Source organism: Anser brachyrhynchus (assembly GCF_964034855.1).
Source record: "Anser brachyrhynchus genome assembly, chromosome: 5".
In the NCBI taxonomy this organism is placed as follows: domain Eukaryota; kingdom Metazoa; phylum Chordata; class Aves; order Anseriformes; family Anatidae; genus Anser; species Anser brachyrhynchus.
This window is the reverse complement of record NC_137699.1, coordinates 38494619-38515436: the sequence shown is the minus strand read 5'-3', so window position 1 is coordinate 38515436 and position 20818 is coordinate 38494619. Positions and strand designations below refer to the sequence as shown.

General features: G+C 42.6%; 1 protein-coding gene across 6 annotated transcripts in view; it reads left to right on the top strand.

Annotated features, from left to right (window-relative positions):
- BRSK2 (BR serine/threonine kinase 2) overlaps positions 1-20818 on the top strand; it is a 308252-nt gene that overhangs the window by 267963 nt on the left and 19471 nt on the right. For 5 of the 6 annotated variants that reach the window (XM_080596112.1, XM_080596110.1, XM_080596111.1 and 2 more), the window contains 6 exons: positions 1206-1266; positions 5549-5756; positions 7007-7055; positions 13387-13510; positions 15474-15654; positions 16319-16408. In XM_080596112.1, coding sequence (XP_080452238.1) covers positions 1206-1266; positions 5549-5756; positions 7007-7055; positions 13387-13510; positions 15474-15654; positions 16319-16408 — 713 coding nt within the window. Of the gene's footprint in view, positions 1-1205; positions 1267-5143; positions 5757-7006; positions 7056-13386; positions 13511-15473; positions 15655-16318; positions 16409-20818 lie in introns of all 6 variants that reach the window. The other variant, XM_080596108.1, reaches the window with a different exon arrangement.

Genomic DNA, 20818 nt, shown 5'->3' with positions numbered 1-20818 from the left:
ACATCCACTCATGCACTCTGTTTTCCGAGCATCTACAGGATTTCAGCTTTTTATATTTGTTACCTGAAGGCACATAATTGCTTTCACTGCTCTTAGTATAGATGAAACATTGGTAGTTTTGCTGAATTGACATATTTCATAGTGATGGTTGGCCAGCTAGGTTCTTAGCCAAGTCCTCTCCTGTAAGGTATTTCGGTCTTCCAGACATTGTCTTGCTATTTAAAAAGGACAGAAAGCAGCTGCCTCTGGGGCTCATTCATTTACAGTCATTCAGAGGGTGTTTTTTTTTGTAATGGGCAGCCCACCTCCTGGAAAGTTGTTCTGCTGAAATGTTTGTGCATTTGGCTTGTGCCCTTTCAGCATGTTCAGCATAGCGCATTCATATGTTTTGTTGTCCACAGCTGACATTTTTCATAGGTGGCCTTCGTGGGAGAGCATAAGAGCATTACAGTACAGGTGACCTTGTCAGCAAGTAGGACAGTTTATTCTTTGTTGACTGGCCTCTTTTTGAGGGCACCTGGGCTGTTATCATGTTATTAGTGTAGTCACCAACAACAGCAGAACTAGTTATCCACAGAGAAGACCTGGCTTGTTTAATGCAACATGAGGAAATCGTAGTGGAGAGCAGAGCTGTGAAGTCCAGCAGAGAGAAGTTGGAAAGGCCAATGTGAGCTTTGAGTTCAGTGGGAAGTTATTGCATGGGAAATGATCATGTATCTTGGTCATGGAGATTTGATTTTTTCCTTAGTATCTCAAGGAATTCCCCACCTTTGTGCCTTGTACACACGGTGGCTTTCTGTGTTGCTTGTGACAGAGAACGTCTCATGCTGTGTCCACCAGCACTGCGCAGAAGAGAATCCTCAGCACCAGCATGAATCTTGACAGTCCTTTTTGAATTCAGCAGTTCAGCTTGCACACGTCAGATGTGGTAGTTTCCATGTGCTTGAAGGCCAAGAAGGTAGCAACTCCCTCAATGAAAAGGGATTATAGTATCCTCCTTGAACAAGCAGCATTTCGAAGAGTTTTGCTTTGAGGGCGGGACAACTGCAAAATGTGAGAGTAGTGAGAGGAAAGAGTCATGTGCTTTTCCGGTGACAGCCTCCCTCCTTCTCCTCACTTCATGCCTGTGCCTGCGGTGGCTGGTGTTCAGGGTTATTACTCGTCTAAGTTTTCTGAGGGCCTTTTTCTTTATTGTGTCCATTCAGGTCTCGGTCAATCAGCGGAGCATCGTCTGGCCTCTCCACCAGTCCTCTCAGCAGTCCAAGGGTAAGTGGTGCTGCTTCAAGATCCGTTGGTCCAATTCACTCACACATGCTTGATGCTTTTCGACATCTGTTGCTGCAGAGCTGTGGCTCTTAGCTGGGATGTTTTGTTTTTCCTTGGCAGCTTGTAAATTTTCATGGGTGGTGAGGGAAATGTTATTTACAAATCCAAGCAGAGAATTTATCACACATTTTCCCTGCACTGTTAGAGGTACTTCAGGGATCTCACTGCGCCCCTGTCCTTTTTCAATCTCATAAGTGCATTGAATAACATTGCTATGACTAAACACTGCCATATCTAGCTAAAGTCTGTATACAGCATGGTTTCAGACCATATATCAGGAAATGTTTCACAGCTACTTTCAATCAAGTCACGGTAGAGCACCAAGCCATGCTGACTACAATCAACTCGATTCAGTTTTCCACAGAGTAGCTTGGATTAGAAAGTAAGACAAAATAAGTTTTATGGATTTGAGGACCAGCAAATTTAAAGGGAAGGTAAGAAGTTGACTAATTAAGATGAGAACACTCAAACCCTATAAATAAGATACGTATACAGGCCCTTATTCGATTGGAGTCAACCAAATACTGATACTCAGCAGATCAAACATAGTTGATAGTATATCTGTTGCAAAGTTATTAGTTTCTAAGTGCTGCGACAGAGGTCTGCGTCTACCTTGATAAATTCTTCAGTATTCTTAGTGTCTGGAAAGGTTGACTTTGTCACTTCAGGACTTCAGTCCTAACAAAAAGGCTGGAACTTATCACAAAGTCTATAGGGCTATGACAATCCATGGTACCTCATTGTCTGACCCAGAGTCTTTGGAGGCTTTCCACATACTTTTCAGGAATTCCTGAGAAGGTGCCATCCCCCACTGGACATAGATATATTCCACTTGTTAGGGTATGGATATACCTATGGATCTTCTCTTACCTATATGAAGATACCATCGGTATTCCAAATATTTTAAATCGTAATTTCTGAATAATGCGTGTAATTCTTTCACATGAATACACAGTCAAGTGTAAGTTTACAGGCTAATAAGGCTTCCAACTCCTTGCTTGATTGAACTGTTTTCTGAAACATTCTGGGTTCCTATCAATTGTTACTCTATTTTGCAACTAGCTAAATATGTTTGCAGTTTCCCCTGTGCCTTTAACATGCCAGGAACCAGTGAAGATCCATTTCGTTTCCTTCCTTGTTTCTGCACTGGGGCCTCCTGGATGGCAGTGGAATGAAGCAGATGTCTGAGAACTCTTAATGCCTCTGCAGAATGTACTGAAAACAAACAAAAACAGTTTTGTGCACAAAATAAGCATCCAGAGCTGCAAACCTTAGACTTGATCCCATTAATTGATCTCTTGGGATCGGTTTCTGACATCTCAGTAGGACTATCTCAAAGAATAAGGATGACAAGATCTGTTCCATAGTTGCTGTATCTTAACATTACTACTTAATAAGCAGTTGATTAAATAGTCTTCAAAGGGATTTAGCAGCCAGATGGCATTTTCAGCAGATCATAACCATTTTAAGACAGGTCACGTTTGTAGCTTAAAAGGTAATGCTGGAATAAAAATCATTTATTTCTTTTTAAGTCCTTACCTATGCTTCAAATAGCACCTTAGATTATTGAAAGAGAATATACTTTAAAAAGCAAATACACATTTCACTGTATGCACTGCTTAGGTGAAGTTCTATAAGCAATTGAATTCAACAGCAACTAAGAGTTGTTAAATCTCACAAGAACTTGCTAACGGAGTTCCCCATTGCACCATCGCAAAGACAGACCTAATCTTGTTCTTTGTTATGTTATTAGAAATGTGGTAATTAAGGGTGCCCTAGAGATTCATAATGAATTAGGTTGGAGATTAATTTGACTTCGTATCTTTCAAATTTGTTTCTCAAACCATCATATGATATAAAAATTGCAAGAAAACATTTGCGATCAACAGTTTTTGACGTTTATCTGCTGGAGTCATTTGCCAATGGTTAATAGTCAGGTGCTGATAGTGACTTCCATAAATTAACCACTTCCCTTATCTTTTCCCCTTCCTTTCTCATTGGTAATCAGAACTGACCAAAATGGGAGGCTTGATTTTATCTTTACAATTCTAATAATAATAAAAATATTTTGATTTAGTGATTTTCTTTTAAGTGGCCAAACTCTAAGCTCTTCAAAATCATTAGAAAACTTTAGGGCAAACCATTTTAAACATTGCTTTAAATACATCTCTGCATTTTCTAAATATGGCAGCATTATGTTAATCCATCAAACCCAGAAAGTAAATTTACTAGTGAGTTTGCTTACCGGACAATTGAGGCAAGGTTACCTTTACATGGCATGTCAGGACAGTGCCTAGCTAGAGTTTCTGTCCATTCAGAATGGATAATAATAATAAAAGGTGATAAATAATTTATAATAGTTAATAATTTATAAAAATCAGAATGTGAATGCAGACCAAAGCTAAAGAGCTGGAGCAGTAATCTCTGTTTTTACAACTCTGCTAGTATTTGTAATCTAAGGTGTTTACAGCAATATTTTTAAGAACATTCTTTTTGTTTTCAAAGTGACTTTTACTTGCCACTATCCCTCAAAAAGGCTTCTGTCCTCCCAAGTCTGTGTATTGCTGTTCGCTGACTCCATAGGAAGGGTTTTCCCAAAACACTTGTAACATGTATAAATGTTATTATTTGGGAAAAAAAACAACATTCATAATCCCATTTTTGATAACTCACTGGTGGATTATGAACTACAATTGTCTTTTTCTTTTTTAAACCATATCTTACAAACAGTGGTTCCCCCTACCCCTCCACAGAATTGGGACTTAACATCAAATATTGCTGTGACTTTATGACAAAAATCCTGATTACTGAGCTGTCCTCCGATGGCGTGAGGGATGTTGCAGGAGAAGCATAAAGTCTGATGGGAAATACCATCTCTTCCCAGATAAATTAATTTTCCAGCCGTGTCTGAAATTCTTGCTATAGCTGTTCACAAATTAAACACCAACCTGAGGTCGTGTTTTCCTTTGGGTGTTGCATTCTCTGAAGTCCCCGAGCAGATGCTGAACAGTTTAACCGTCCAGGGGAGGAGGGTGGATGCCAACAGGGCGTCGCTCTCCCTTTCCCCCCCTCTTTCTGCAAGGGTGGCTACATCTGATGTGTGCATTAAACCAGAGTCAGGGATAAAGAGGAGGGACAGAGGTTCTGACCTGTGTGTGCAGTAACCTGTGTTCATTGCCTACCACTCCGTGTGTATCACACACCTGTTTTGAGTTTCATTTCTCCACTGGGTTTGCACGTGGGCACTTTGAGCTGAAAGAGGTGGTCCCATTCTTGGCACATCTCGATTTGTCTGTGGCTTGAGTGGTTCTTCTTCCCTTTCCTCACCTCCCTACGGCATTGTGCTTCTCTCACTGCAGGGCAATCAGAACAATCCCAGAGAGATGGCATTTCTCTCTTCTTTTTTTTTCTTGGTTACTTTCTTTCATATTGTTTTTTTACTTTTCCTTTGTTTTACTTTTCTTTCCATTGTTTTCCTTTGCTGACACATGGTTGGTTAATATGATGAAGCCTGTTTATGACACTGTTGTTCTTGCTGCTGCCGCTGCTGCTGTTGTTGATTATGCTGTGTTCCCAGCTAACTGCATGTCTTTTTTTTTGTTTTTTTTTGTTTGTTTGTTTGTTTGTTCGTTTTTGTTTCTTTGCAAAATCCCTCCCCCCCACTACCCCTTCACCTCCATCTCTTGTGTCTCCTTGTGACATGATGCATCTTTGTGACTCGGATGGATTTTTTTCTGACTTTCCTTTCTCTGCTCGCCCGCTCTATGCGTATTTCACTGTTTTTGATGTGCATGGACACTCTGTGTCTGTCTCGTAGCCTATCAGAAAGTTCTTCATCCCCCCTCAGACCTCCGACCTCCCTTTCTCTCCCCGACCCCAAGTCTCCTTGGACCCTGATGCTTGTAGGAACGCCTCCAGGCCTGGACATGTACTCCAACCAAAGCCAGCACTTCAGCCCAACCCAAAGACGCAGACTTTGCCATCCAAGAGCAAATTGGCCGAAAAACCACTCCAGTCTACTAAATCCAACCCACTCCCTTCCAGCAATGCCAGCACCCCCTCTTCCCAGAACACCCCTGTGCAGAATGCTCAGGGCCGCACGCCTGCTGCCGGCTTTAACCCACAGCTGGCTGTTCCTAAATTGCAGACCAACCCTATGTCTCCTGTTAGGTTACTCCCTTCTAGTACTGACCCAAGCACCAAATCTATCCCCATCATACAGGTCACCCCTCACCCCTCTCCAAGGGGAAGTCCCCTCCCTACCCCCAAGGGGACACCTGTCCATACGCCAAAGGAGAGCCCAGCAGGCACACCCAACCCAACACCACCATCCAGCCCCAGCATTGGAGGAATGCCATGGAGGACACGGCTCAACTCAATCAAGAATAGTTTCCTGGGGTCTCCTCGCTTCCATCGCCGGAAATTGCAAGGTGAGTACTCTGTCCAGATGTACCAGGGTGGTTCTGCTTTGGGCAGCCTTTCAGCAGCAAGTTGATGCCTCTCTGTGGCTCTGCAAGTTTAATGTAGCAAGGACTGAATATTGGTATTGAGAGTGATAGTGTCAGGCAGCCCTAGCCCAAGGCGTGTGTCAGCAGGCTCTGTAAATCCACTGCACCTGCTCCAACAGCATCTCCTGAGCCCTCTTCACACTCTAGCAGTACAGATCTTACTGTCCCTGTCTTGGTTCTTAGAACACAAGAAAATTTTATCTTCAGCTCACCCCTTATTTTGCCAGCAAACCTAGAGCTCTGATATTTCCCCTATGGCTGTACTCTGCTGCCTCTTTGCAGCCACAGGCTGAGCCTTCTGCTGCAAAAAGATGTCCAGTGACAACAGGCTGAAATTGTCCTTCTGAGGTGCAGCTTCTTTCATGTTGGTTAGTGCTTTTTTTAACTCCTTCAATAATTGGTGTAAAAATTGCCCTAATACAAAGAGTGTTTTCATTTCTGCTGGCCTGTTTCAGTTTTCAGAGTCTCTAGATTGTTGAGATGTGCAAAATTGTCTTCTTCGAGCTCCAGGTGGCTTTTCATATTCAGGCAAAGGGCACCTGAAGTCATATGTATTACCCTCAGATAGCAGCAGCAGCTATCCCAATGCCCTGTGCTTTTACAGGATCCTCTCAGAAAGGAGGATTACAGCTGTGGAAGAGTTAGGTTTTGGACTGTGATGGTCAGGGACATTATCTCAGAGTTGGCCAGAGAACTGCTGAGAGTTGCAGCAGTGACTGAGCTGCATCCAAATGGCCTGGTGTGGCAGACTCTTACTTTGTGTTAGAAAATTCCACAGGGATTCCTGATACTCTCAGTGACTGAAAGAGACTTTGGATAATGCCCATTACATACAGTGTGAGAATTGGCTCATGAAATAATATTAAACAAGTTGTAAGGCAATCAGATTGGCACGGTGTTTGGGTCAGGACCAGAAACCATTGAAGCCAGCACAAGATTTTCTAGTGATTTAAGGAAGTGTAGGTTGAAATGCGTCACCTGTTTATATACAGTGATCTAGGGACACATGACCAATGTTCAAATGTCAGAACTAATCTGCAGAGTCAATGAGCAAATGAAAGAGGGTACAATGTCAGAATTCTTTCATTTTTATAATAGCAGAAAAAGAAAGGTGCACTGATTCATTGATTTCTTTTCTTCCTCCCTCTCTTTGGCTGTGCATGCATGGGCAGTACCTACACCAGAGGAGATGTCCAATTTAACCCCGGAATCATCCCCAGAGTAAGTAAATTGCCAGTACGCTACTTCTTTTCCACCACCTACCAGTGTCATTTCCTTGCCTGAATGTCATAGGGTGACTGTTTCTGCTCTGAGTCAGTATCTGATTGTAACCTGTTATCTCACGAGTGGGTGCAGATGTGAAATGGTCCCTCTGCTAAGGACCCTGAATAAAATCTGTACTTCAGTAATAGCAGTGGGGTTAGTGGGTGATGAAACAGTCTCCCAGTAACCAGCTCATTTAGTCACAGCATGCTGAGTTTCCTAGTCTTGGAACATCTTCCTGTTCTCTTCTTTCATTTGATTCTCAAGCAGATGACTCTTGAGGATAGTCGATGTCTTATAATGGCACTAACTAAGCCATAAAAAGTCTTCTTAGAACATGAGAGTTTGCATCCTCAAAATAACATGCAGAAGCTTCTGCTAGGATGATTCCAAGGAATCTTTAGCTTGGATAGTAAATGCAGTATTAATTCTGGGCAGCAACACTGGGAGGTGCAGAAGCTGTTTCATATTCACCAGACTCATTCCTTAAAGTCAGTGTACGCTTCAACCATTTCACTGCACAAATGTGCGTCACTGCATGGCAGGTTTGGAAGCCCCTGCCAGAGAGTGCTGCTCCAAACATTTCCTAATATATGCAACAGATGCCAAATTATTCCTTTTTATTTTCACAGCTTGTGTTTGTGCACCCAATGCCCATTGACTTTCCCTGCCAACCAAGACAATTTGGCCTTTTGTCAAGATACTTGCGTGAAATATTCATGAGTCACAGATGAAAATTGTGGGCCCAAAGTTTTGTAATTGGTGATAATGGTATCGCCTTAAGAACTTTTCCCAGACCTGGCATGTATCTGATGGGCAGTCTGTTTCTAATACTGCAGAGTGGACAGGGATAATAAAGAAAGGGAGAGGGAGAAGTAAGGAAATAGCAAAGGGTAGTAAAAGAAATCCAGGAAGAAGAGTGGAATAAATTGTGTTTTCAGCACTTTGGAGAATTTACTAATAAGGGGCATGAGAGAATTTCATAAAATAAACATATCCTTACAGAATAAGTAAGTGATATTCTCATCTCAATTGTTTTTAAGGCTGCTAAAGCAGAAAAGCCACTAAATGAAGTCCCTTCCCTTCCTTTCCCTTCTATGTTGGTAGATGTTCTTCGGTGAATTTACTGCCTTCTGTACTTCCCACTCACCCTTTAAAAGCTGGTATACAGAAGTAGTGTCTGTCATTTGAGGCAGTTTGGATGCAAGTCAAAGCCTAAGGCCCTTTTTTCTTTTTCTGTATAATTGCCAAATTAATGAGTTCAGTTGGACTGCACCCTCCAGTAAACATAATAAAAGTCATAAAAAATAATGAACTAGATTTTATTTTAATGGTAGGTGTCTTGTTGCTCAGTGCCCACTTCCACATATCTTTTTTTTTCCTGATATTGTCTTCTTTTCTGTAAGAAATAAGATATCCTTATCAAGAGCTCTATTGACCTCATGGTTTGAGTGATAAAAATGAGTGTCCTTGGTCTGGTACAGCATTCTTTAATGACTGCCATTCATTTAACAAACCTGATGTTTAGGTAATAAACTTTGACGTGTCTGGGTAATGTTATTCTTTCTCACATGAAAAAGAAATGCTATTATTTATGCCAAGCAAGTGAACTTCTGGAGGTTATAGATCCCTGCACCCAGGGACAGATAGGGAAAACAGTGAGGGTCTCCAAAGGTGAAACAATCAGACACTCCAAAAGTAGAAAATGGAACAGCATTATAACAGGAAGAAATTCAGTGTGAAATAATAAAGCAGTAGCCTCTATTTTCATGCTAATCTATTTGCTTTTTTCATCAACTGGACACCTGGTTAGATTCCCTAGAGTGATCTATGTACCCAGCCTCCCTCCCATGTCTCTTACCTGCCTCCCCCTTATGAGGCTTTTCATCACAAGAAAAGCTTTTTAATTGTAAGTACTTTTTTCACTGCTTACAGCCTGATTTTCTAAGGTGATGCTGAAGATGTTCAATTCATACTTGTGTTATTCCAAGTTAGTAGCACTTAGCAAGCCCTGTCAGGAGGGAAACCTTAATTGCGTGATTTTAATCTGAAACTACTGCATCTTCTTCAGCGGAATTATGCCCTGTGTATACAAGCACAGTTAGTTCTGCCGATTTCAAGGAGAAAAGATTTGGACTAGGGTTTGGAGAAAGATAAAGCAAAGGCTACGCTTCTGACTGGGGCTGGGGAAGGGCTGCCAAAGAAGTAGATATACACAAAAAGCCTTCTGTTTTGAGTAGTATTTCCTGGGAGACCTAAGTGAGGTTGTGTTGGACCTGGATGCTGACTAGGGTTAGGGTTAGGGTTTGGAGAAAGACAAAGCACAGAGGCCCACAGAGTCCTGCTGGCAATGATATTTCTGATACAAGCCAGGATACTGTTGGCCTTCTTGGCCACCTGAGCACACTGCTCGCTCATATTCAGCCGGCTGTCAACCAATCCCCCCAGGTCCCTTCCCACTGGACAGTTTTCCAGCCACTGTTCCCCCAGCCTGTAGCATTGCATGGGGTGGTTGTGCCCCATGTGCAGGACCCAGCACTTGCCCTTGTTGAACCTCATCCCATTGGCCTCGGCCCATCGGTCCGGCCTGTCCAGATCCCTCTGCAGACCCCCCCTACCCTCGAGCAGATCAACATTCATGCCTAACTTGGTGCTGTCTGCAAACTTAATGAGGGTGCACTCCATCCCCTCGTCCAGAAAACTGATATTGAAGAGAACTAGTCCCAATACTGAGCCCTCAGGGACATCACTTGTGACCAGTCACCAACTGGATTTAACTCCATTCACTATGACTCTTTGGGCCCAGCCACCCAGCCATTTTTTTACTCAGAGGAGCGTACAACCATCCAAGCCATGAGCAGCCAGTTTCTCCAGAAGAATGCTGTGGTAAACAGTGTCAAAAGCTTTACTAAAATCTAGGTCGACCACATCCACAGCCTTTCCCTCATCCACTAAGTGTCTCACCTTGTCACAGAAGATCAGTTTCGTCAAGCAGGACCTGCCTTTCGTAACCCCATGCTGACTGGGCCCAATCACGTGGTTGTCCTGTAAGTGCCGCCTGATGGCACTCCAGATAATCTGCTCCATGAGCTTCCCTGGCACCAAGGCCAGACTGAGAGGCCTGTAGTTCCCTGGGTCTCTCCTGTTAGCCAGGAGTGCTGATTAATGATGGAAAGTGGCTTGGTGAGCACTTCTGCCAGCTCTCTCAGTACCCTCGGGTGGATCCCATCAGGCCCCATAGACTTGTGTACATTTAAGTGGTGTAGCAGGTCCCTAATCATTTCCTCTTGGATTATGAGGGCTTCATTCTGCTCCATGTCCCTACCTACCAGCTCAGGAGGGTGGGTATCCGGAGAACATCTGGTCTTACTACTAAAGACTGAGTCAAAGAAGGCATTAAGTACCTCAGCCTTTTCCTCATCTTATCACTATGTTTCCTCCCACGTCCAATAAAGGATGGAGATTCTCCTTAGTCCTCCTTTTCTTGTTTATGTATTTATAAAAATATTTCTTATTATCCTTAATGGCAGTAGCCAGATTGAGATCAAGTTGGGCCTTGGCCCTTCTAATTTCCTCCCTGCACAGCCTCAACATCTTTGTAGGCCTCCTGAGTGGCCTGCTCCTTCTTCCAAAGGTCATGAACTCTTTTTTTTTTTTTTTTTTTTTTTTTCCTTTTTTTCCTGAGCTCTAGCCAAAACTGTCTGCTCATCCAGGCTGGTCTTCTTCCCCACTGGCCCATCTTTTAGCACATGGAGACAGCATGCTCCTGTGTCTTTAGGATTTCCTTCTTGAAAAGTGTCTAGCCTTCCTGGACTCCTTTGCCCTTCAGGACTGCCTCCCAAGGGACTCTGCCAACCAGTTTTGTAAACAGGCCAAAGTCTGCCCTCTGGAAGCTAACCCCCCTCCTTACTTTTCCAAGAATCAAAACCCCTGTTAATTCATGATCACTGTGCCCAAGGTGGCCTCCAGCCTTCACATCACCCACATGTCCTTCTCTGTTCACAAAGAAAAGGTCCAGCAGGGCACCTTACCTAGTTGGCTCACTTACCAGCTGTCAGAAAGCTATCTCCCACACACTCCAGAAACCTCCTAGACTGTTTCCTCTCTGCTGTATTTCCAGCAGACATCTGGTAAGTTGAAGTCCCCCACTAGAGCAAGAGCTAGCGATTGTGAGACTTCTCCCAACTGCTTATATAATATTTCATCTATGAAATCTCATGCAACACCAGCAAAATTATGTCCTGAATTCCAGGGATTTGCAATCTGGAGCACGGCCCAGGCTATCAGAGTCAGTATTAGTATGGATAACCTTGCCAAAGAAAAGAGCCCACCTTGACTCTGTAGACTCCAGACCAAGTTTCCACACTGAACAGCAGAAAACCTCCCTGTGTTCTGGGGCTCTTTTAACCTACCCTCATTAAGAGATCTATAAGTGAAGTTCCCACAAAACCATTAATGAAGATAAAAATATAAAAAGTAGTAGATGGCAGATCTGCAGTTAAATATTCACACTGTTTCTAGGCCCAGCTTCCAAGGAGAATGTGTGACATACACTGGGCCCCTGGAGTCCCAATAGCCAAGCACTGTTCAGAGTATGATAGATCCAAGCCTAAGACAACCAGACATTTTAGATGGATAACCAGGTGCAAATTTACTAATTACCATAGACCCTTTACATGCAGGGAGCTATTGCCCCAGCTCTCCAGGGGCTTGCAGAGTTGTTATGGTGTGTGTGAGACACACGAGCTAATTAGTATGTAATTTCCTTTCACACTCTAACCCTGGCTCCTTAACGACCCATTTAAATGAGAGGCCCTTTCTCTTTACTGCTCCCTATGCTAATCTTTGGCTCACTGGCTTAATTACAGCTGCCTATGAATATTTTAGGGAGTGACAGTTTTCCAGCCCACTTTAATTGAGTGGGGAATGGTGGTTTACCAAATTGCAAGTGAATCTTTTTGTTCTCTTACCTTCTGTTGCCCTTAATAGTTGGCAACAAATGAGTATTTGCACAACCGAGCTGTCCTCCAGTTGTGGTGTTTCCATACTCCTTTCTCTCCTCATCTCTGCCCTTTCTCATTCTACCCTTCCTCATTCTTCCTCAACTGTAGGTTGTCTTCTTCTGTTGAGTGGCGAATGTCCCCTAAAAGTGGAAGCCTATTGCTTGGCTTTATAAAATACCCTGTAGAGTGAAAAACCTGCACTCTCTTGGAGGCAGGTCTTTTCATCTCTGACTTTTTCATGCTAAATTCTTCTCTGCTAGAACATGGCTGATTTCAATGGAATTTTTCCTGGACTTAGCTTGGTCCAGCAATTCTTTGCCCACATATCATGGCTGACAGCATCTTCTCTCCCCTCAAAACATTAACTTTCAGAGGTGCTACCTCCAAGTTCTGGGTAGTTTCCCTCAGTAACATACCTGCCCTATTTTCACTTTAGCCTGTTTAAATTGAAAGTGAATTTCAACAAAGTGCACTGCAATGGTAAAACAATAAGCAAAATCAAACATTTGCTTACATAATCAGTGTGAAAAAAGGCAGTTTCATTTTATGATGAAACCGAAATCTGATGCTGTGGAGTTGGATTGCTATCAGTGGAAAGCCTGAGCTGTGTTTTCTGTGTTGCTGGTATCTTCTCTCTTAGTACTGAAAATTCTTTCTTTTCCAGAGTTTGCTCATTATTTAGACAGATTTTGAATGGGACTAATGAATGGGACAGTGTTTGTGCTGGCCCTCTGGGTAGGAGTGGATTTTACTTTCTGACAGGTTGGAGGCCCAGTGAAACCTCTAGTTTGCTTTAAAAAGCGATATCATATGATTGTACTGTCAGTACAAGAGGACACCTTTGAAAATGGAACTTTCGAAGTCCGAGAACACCAAAGGCGTTGAAACTGGGCAGGAGGGAACTTAAATCCCTGTGTTAACAGCATCCACATATTGTCACAAAAAAAAATGGAGAGATCCTTGGAGACATTTCAGAAATATGTCCCCAGATTTATGTGAATTGTATGTGTGGAGTATTAATTGGTATATTGACTTTATAGAAAAGTTACTCCTAGTTTTAAATTGTTGGTCACACCTGCTGCCAGAGCTGCACTGACGGGACCATTATTTTAACAGTTTTCACTAAGTGAGTGGGATGTTCTCTGACTCTGTGAGCCACCTATTGTAATGTCACATCTGGAGTGTTATCAATACTTTTTTCTGCAGGTTTTTTTTTTTTCCTAGCTGGGAAATCTAAGAAATAGTACTCAGTATTCTAAACTGTCTCTTTCTTTTCATCACGTCAGGCTTGCCAAAAAATCCTGGTTTGGTAACTTCATCAACCTGGAGAAAGAAGAACAGATTTTTGTGGTCATTAAGGACAAACCACTAAGCTCCATTAAGGCTGATATTGTCCACGCTTTCCTCTCGGTAAGTCAGCCCAACTGCCTGTTGGAGGCATTGCTCATTGGTCAGACCAAGGTCTCTGCTCCTTCAAATGCATGCTCTGTGCATTTAAATTATGCATCATGTTCATTCAGGCCTCCACTGTACTCTGTCTAAATTTCTAGCTATAGAAAGTACTCTGTAAGGTGAGAAAAGTTTTCAACCTTCTTGCCGGGCTCTCCAGGTTACCAGTGTTTGGAATATCAGTGCAATTAGAGCACACTGGCAATGCAGTATCAAGACATTGATTGGCTGCTTTGTCACACTTATCTTGCAGTCACCATCTGTGCAAAAGGTTGGGCCTCCCTGTGTATGCCCTCCACCACTTTAATCAGACAAAAAGCCTGTCTCACACCTGCATTTATTACTTCAGATCTCCTCTTCTGTGCTTTATGGCAGATAGAAGGGTAATTTCTTCTGGTGAGCAGAGTATCAGTTGTTACAGATGCTCTTTATTTACGATCTAAGAAAGTCTGCTGTGTGAGCAGAGAAAATGTCCTTTTTTTTTTCCTACAGAACCTCCTTATTCTCACCATTTAAAAGTACCAGTGAAGAAAAAGGTCAGCAGAGTAAACCTAATTTGACAGATTTTTCAATTCAAGGGTTCTTGAAGCATAATGAGACTTTTTTTCAAATAATATTAAAAGAAGACGGTTTAATTTCTTTTATTGTTTGTTGAATTGGTGTTATTTTCCACAAAATATTGCTCTCCTTTTTAGTCTCTATGATGCTACAATGAATTTCTTCACAAAAAGCAGCTGTAATCCTTTTAACTGTTCATACACAGTACAGGCATACAGGGACTGAGTGCAGTATAGTAACATCCATCAAACACTGTTATCTATCTCAGATTGGTTTGAAGCAGCTGTGTTACTCTACCAGTTCCCTGTATTTAGCTATGCTTGTGAGTTTAGTACAGCATAGTGTACGTTACTGCCTATGTTAGTGATCCTGTGCATACCCTACATGTGTGGTGCAAGGTGTGATGTGGTGATTTGTGTGCAAACCCTGTGAATCACCTCTTTCAGCCAACTTCAAATTAAATGTATTGTAAGAGCCTGATAAGTAAGTTTGTAAGGTAAGCTTCTCAAAGAATTCATCTGTCATTTTCCCTCCAAAAATAGAAGTTAGATTTCCAAGTGTTTGGGGGGATTTTTTTTAAATCTTGTCTTTTGTGAAACAATAAATAGAATATGAGGGTATGTTAAATTCTAGTAGGATCAGTGAATAGTGACTGCTTGAAAATTAGGCAGTTGTGAAGTTCTGCCACAGGTCTGATGATACAGATATTGGATAACACCAGAAAGCTTCTCAAAATTGTTTTCCATATTGATAGGAGTTGTGATTTGCGTAAGTTAATAGCAGGCATGCTGTCCCTGTGGATATCCCAGACACTTGTCTAAGTGTCTGCTCCTTGTCCCGATGTTTCTTTGATAGCATAGAATCACCAAACAATTGAGGTTGGAAATGACGTAAGGAAGTCAATAGTTCAACTTCCTGCTCAAAACAGGATCAGCTATGAGGTCAGACCAGGCTGATCAGGTTGTTGTTATATCCAGTCTTATATCTCACTGACTTTTCTAGTCCCTCCCTTAATATCAGTTCTCACTAAGCAAAAGGCATTTCTCAAAACTGGTAGATGAGCAGGAAAAGAAGGACTCAGTGTATGAAGCTGTGCAGCATGGGATTTATAAGCGTGCTGGATATTCCATCAGTATTTATCCTTTAAATTTAGGTCATTCCTTTAAGGAACAGTGCCTTCTTGTGTGGTGCCAAGCAATCTACACTCTTACTGATCTCACAAGAATGCCCTGAATATTACAAATTGAAGTCCAGAAGCAAATCTAGCAAATCATACACATTCTAGAAATACGTATTGCTGTAAACTGAACTTTGCAATTGTTCCCTTTTTGAGCTGGTTCTACTATCTTCTGCCAACCTCTTTCAGATTCCAAGCCTCAGTCACAGTGTCATCTCACAGACAAGTTTCCGTGCAGAATACAAGTCCACAGGAGGTCCTGCTGTCTTCCAGAAGCCAGTGAAGTTCCAGGTGGACATAACATACACAGAAGGGGGAGAGGCGCAGAAGGAGAATGGGATTTATTCTGTCACTTTCACACTCTTATCAGGTAACCATGGCAAAGCTGCAACATGGGTGCAAGTTGTCTCTGTCCTTGCTGATATGGAGGCCTGCAAAGAGAGGTCTTCCAGGGGAAAGATCCATACAGTGGGTAAAAAGAGGATACTGGGAACAAGAATGGCATTGGTAGTGATAGACATGCTTGGGAGGACAAGAGATTCACAAAGAGGTGAAGTTGCCACCACCACAATTCGTGCTAAAAATAGCTGCTCTGTGCATCAGATTTGAAATACCTCCCTGTACTGCCTCCTCGTTTCACTCAAAGGTCTCAATATCTCACCTGGGCACTGTGAAGCCACTGATTCCTTTCTTACAGAAATGTGCAATCACCTTTTTTTCCTGGCTCATCATGTGCTCCACACAGGGGTTAAAAGTAACTAACAAAAAAAAAAAAAAAAAAAACACTTGCCTGTCTTTACAAAAGGAGCCCAAAACCCATCCTTCTTGTTGAGCGTAGCACTGCAAAGTCCCTGTAAACATGGGGGGGCTGTATAATAGTTCTTCAAAGTTGTGCCTTCAGCTATGCTGGCCATACAGTCTTGGGGACAGGACTGAAGGGAAAATGTTTGTGATCCTTTCCCTCCAGCCTGTGTTATCTGGGGATTTGGCTCCTGCTGCTCTCACAGCCATGCATGCCTCTTCTCTCCTCACAGGTCCAAGCCGTCGTTTTAAGAGGGTAGTAGAAACCATTCAGGCACAGTTGTTAAGCACACATGACCAGCCTTCAGTGCAGCAGTTATCAGGTAAGTAGTTTCTACTGTTGGGCACCTTGCTTCAGCAGGGACAGGAAGGTGAAGTGCCTCTCAGTACCAGGAGGCTGAGGGATGCCATCCCTCTGATCACAGCAAGAACCTAGCTCTATTCAGACAGAGCAGTAACTCCCCGCACCCACCCTACTCCCTGCACCCTCCCTCTTTCATTCCCACTCCAGTGCTCCCAGCGCATTCCCTAGTTGAACCGCTTCTGCCCTCCTCCCGCCCAAAGAGCCATTTGCCCACTTCTCCATCGAAAGCTGCATCATCAACAGATATTCCAGATTTTCTCAAGGTCCAAAAGTTCCCAGAACAGGGACACAGTCTAGAAGATACCTGATGTACAGACCCTTCAGGTGTGCCTTAGAAACCTCCAGCTTCAGAGGGTCCCAGAACAAAATTGAGAGCTACTTTTAACTAGCTATTAAGAGCAGCATTTTCAGATGGTCAGACGGTGGCTAATAGTTTCCAGTAGTGTGGTCAAATTCTTGGCCCAGTACTGTGGTAGCACGAATCATATACTAAGGTTCTGCAAAAGCTATTACGTTATTGATTTTTAAAATAAGTTGCAATTCCTCACAGTGGTAAAGAAAGCTTTACAAGTGTGGCCCTTTGCAATGACATTAATCTGAATCTCCAGGCAGCCTGAGATGATATTACAGAAACTCTCCTCATCTCACCATTATGTATCAAATGTTCACTCTGAACACTAGTGGTGACACTTAAAAAAATCAATGATAGCAATTCTGTCCTTTTAGAGGATAGAACAAAGGAAGAAGGTGAAAATGGAAAACTTAAGGAAGCTTAGATACTGGGAGTGCTTCAAGGAAGGAAAAACATGGAGAAGCAGAAAGAATGTACAGATACAGGGAAGAAATAGGAGCAAAGCAGAGAGTGGAAGCTGCAGGAAGAAGAGGCAGGAGGAATGGGAAGAGTTTTTCCATTGTATGATGCTGAAAAGGTAGTAAATAAATATTATACATAAGAGCTAAGTTATATGTTTTACCTTAGTGTGAACCAGCCAAGACAAAATTGGAGAATGAAGTCAGCATAGCATCATGCAGTTAAATCCTGGGTCTCCTTGGCTCATTGCACATATGGGTTACATCCTTCTGGTCTAACAGTGTGGCTTTAACAGCTGAAGATAAAATAACTCTGGCTAGAAGAGTGTGTGCTCACTATGTGACAGAAAAGTATGCTCAGCTCACGAAAGATTATTTTCCACTTTACTTTTGCCCTCCAGCACTGTCTGACCTTCTGCATGCTGGATTGCAAGGATGCCCAGCACATGGGTTATTCTGTTAGGAAACAGGAAAGGTGAGGATATTAGAACTAGATTTGATTCAGATTTTTGCTCTGTGGACTTCTGAAATAAAATCAAACTCAAGAAAGCAGCCAGAATTTTCTGCCAGCCCTTTCTCTTGGGAAATGCTGGATCTATCGAGAGTGAGGGCAATTAGCTAACAGAAAAGCATCCTCCGAGTCTAGTTCCTAGTACCCCTGCTGCGTGAACAATGTTCAAGCATCCCTTGTCTCTTTGGGAAAGAAGTGTGCCCTTGCCCTCTGATAAGGGAAAAGCTGTTAAAAAAAAGGTAAATACTATGATCTCTCTTAACTTTTTCACCTTAACATGTGCTAGCTAATGAGGCCATATAGAAAGACTTGGACCCTGTTGCACACTTGCACATGAAGCAGGGTATCTCCATAAGAAAGTCATATTATAACAGCAATAAAAACCATTCATCTGACTGTGGCTCAGAGAGACATTCAGGGCAAACCATGCTGTAAGAAGTGTATGACTTACAGTTTTGCTCTGGTTCTGGAATGGAGAAATCATATTACAGATGCAGAGTCTCTTTCTACTGCCTAAAGCTACATGAGAGCATTTCTTTCTAGCAGGGAAAACCCAGCCTGATCTTTAAAGACAGGGAGAAAGTGAAAACTCCACGTGGAGTGTTAACAACAAGCGAGGCAGCTCACAAGAGACACAGTGCCAAACTGTCCTGTGTCTATCACCTGTCCTGATCAGTAAGATGCATGTCGTTTGAAAAAGAGAGAAGTAATTCAACCTGAAAAACTTAGTTTGGAGCAGAGTACAAGGAAAAGAGAGAAAGTACGGGGAAAAGATTGTTACCACAGAAGAGAAAACGTGGTTCAAAGCAGGGGGGTCCCATGGTTCACATCCTCATCCAAAGTGAGAGAATAAGTGGAAAAAAATGGATAAAGAGATCACAAAGAGTTCACATTCAGCACTTTACTTAGCTGGTTGGCTGTGGTTGGGTAGGTCTGCATAGGGGCTTCCTAGAAATCGACTCAGTATTTCTTACTTACGTAGAAACAAGACAAGTTCTTCATTTCTTTCTTCTCCCACATTCCCAGCCCTTAACACCTCACAGGAATTGTGGTGGCTGGACTCCTGTTCAGGTTCATGTTTGGAGGATGCTCTGTAGGCAGTCCTCTGCTGCAACGGAGTTTACAGTTCACTTTGACTTTCCTCCTCCATGGCTTTGAGGATATTGCTGGCTCTGATCAGCAATTCTGGCCTGTTTGTTCCCTTGCCAGAGCACTGGAGATGTTCCTAGCTCATTGTGCATAGACATATCCTTTGTATGGTTGTGTGCCCTGCCTTATAGTTCAGATGCCATTACAGGTGGGATGATGAAAGCCACCTGTGAAAGGTGCATGCTTGTAATGTGAGACCTGCAGAAGGGCAAGATTCAGTGAATACAGTAGAAAAGAGAACAGAAAGGCCTAGTAAGCATATGGCACTGACAGTCATTCTCTCTCCGGCTCCTCTTTGATCCATTATGCAGCAGGCCAGCCCACTAAGCCGGCTTGCCTGGGTTTCAGAACGTACTTTTCTCTTTCTCATTTCCTCCAGCTCACAACAGTGTTTGTAGATGTCATGTTGCCCATGCATCTGTGTGTGTGTTATGTGAGTGTGTACACATACATACCTGATTTAGGCAGATGTGTTTCTGTGTCATACTTGAGTACCCTATAATCTCTCTTCCCCATGGATATCCCTGCATTCAGTTCCATTTTCCCTTCCTTAGACTGGCTGTGCTTATTTCTACTGACATCCTGTGAAGCAGGAAAACAGCTTCCTTCCCTTACTGGAATAAATGTGTAAATAAATGCAATCCATCCCAAAAGCTAATCTAATACTTTTAAAAGCCGCTGTCCAGTTGGTCAAATTTAGTGCAACGTATCAGCTTTCTACCTTGATGCTTCAGGACATGAAATCCTCTGTGGTATAGCTGCTGAGACAATACCCAGTCTACGGACTTATGACTGGTATAGAACAATTAGATAGGCGTTGATGGTTCATTTTTTCTTCCAGTACAAGAACTAGAAGCCATCAAATGAAGCTAGTGGAAGCCAAATACCAAACAAATACTGAAAGGTGTGTCTTCATGTAATGGGTAACACCTGTAGAACTTGCTGAAGCAGGTTTTGAAGCTTACAGAGATGCTCATGTTCCCCTGAGTACTTCCTACTCCCAGGGAGACTGGATGACTCCCTGGAAGAGGAAACTTCATGGCAACTACCAAATGGATAAAACCACAGCAAACTCAGGAAATCCCTGACCCGTAAGTGATGAGAGAATGAGGCAGTGCTATGAGAAAGTGTTCTATATATGCTTGGTCTGCTGTTACTCTCCTGCATGCCCACGTGTGGCTGCTTTTGGAGAAAGAGCTCTAGGTGATTTGATTTTGGCCTTTTTTCTGAGCTGGAATAGCTGTCCATGTGTTCTTGTTACTGGTATCACAAAATCCATTGTGCCCAGTGATGCCCTGAAAGGACAGTCCCTCTTGGATGAAGAATGAGTAACAAGATCTATGGGAGCAGCTAGCCTTGTCTCTTCATCCATTGGTGCCCTTTGGTAGAATAAGGGGATCTCCTGAGGGGGGAAAAAAAAACACATATTTTTGCCTTCATTTCAGTCCGGTACCCTTTCCATTAAATTATAATCTGTTTTCCTCCAGTGCCATTGCACAAAAAAGTAATAGAAACAGCTGGTGAATGGGGACTTGCAAAAGCCATCCATGATCATACACGGGTTATCAATTTTTATTTTCTTAATATTTTCTTGCCTCTTTAGGCTTTGGTTTTAAGTGTGGGGTACTGCATATCCCCATTTTTTTACCTTTTTTCCTGTGTTTTAGGCAATCAGCAGTGCTGAAATAGCCTTTATAACTTCTTTGTAATAGGTTTTCTGATGTTTTACTATATTTCTTGGCTTCATGTCAGATTTTAACCCTCAGCTTCTCAGAAGTTCAGAGTTTCTCAGCGTTACTGCTGGAAATGCCTTTCATCAGCATAAGCAGCTGTTTAGAGACCATGTGCAGCTCCAAAACAGGGCTGTGCAAATTCTTCCTGATTGCATCTGTCTTCTGT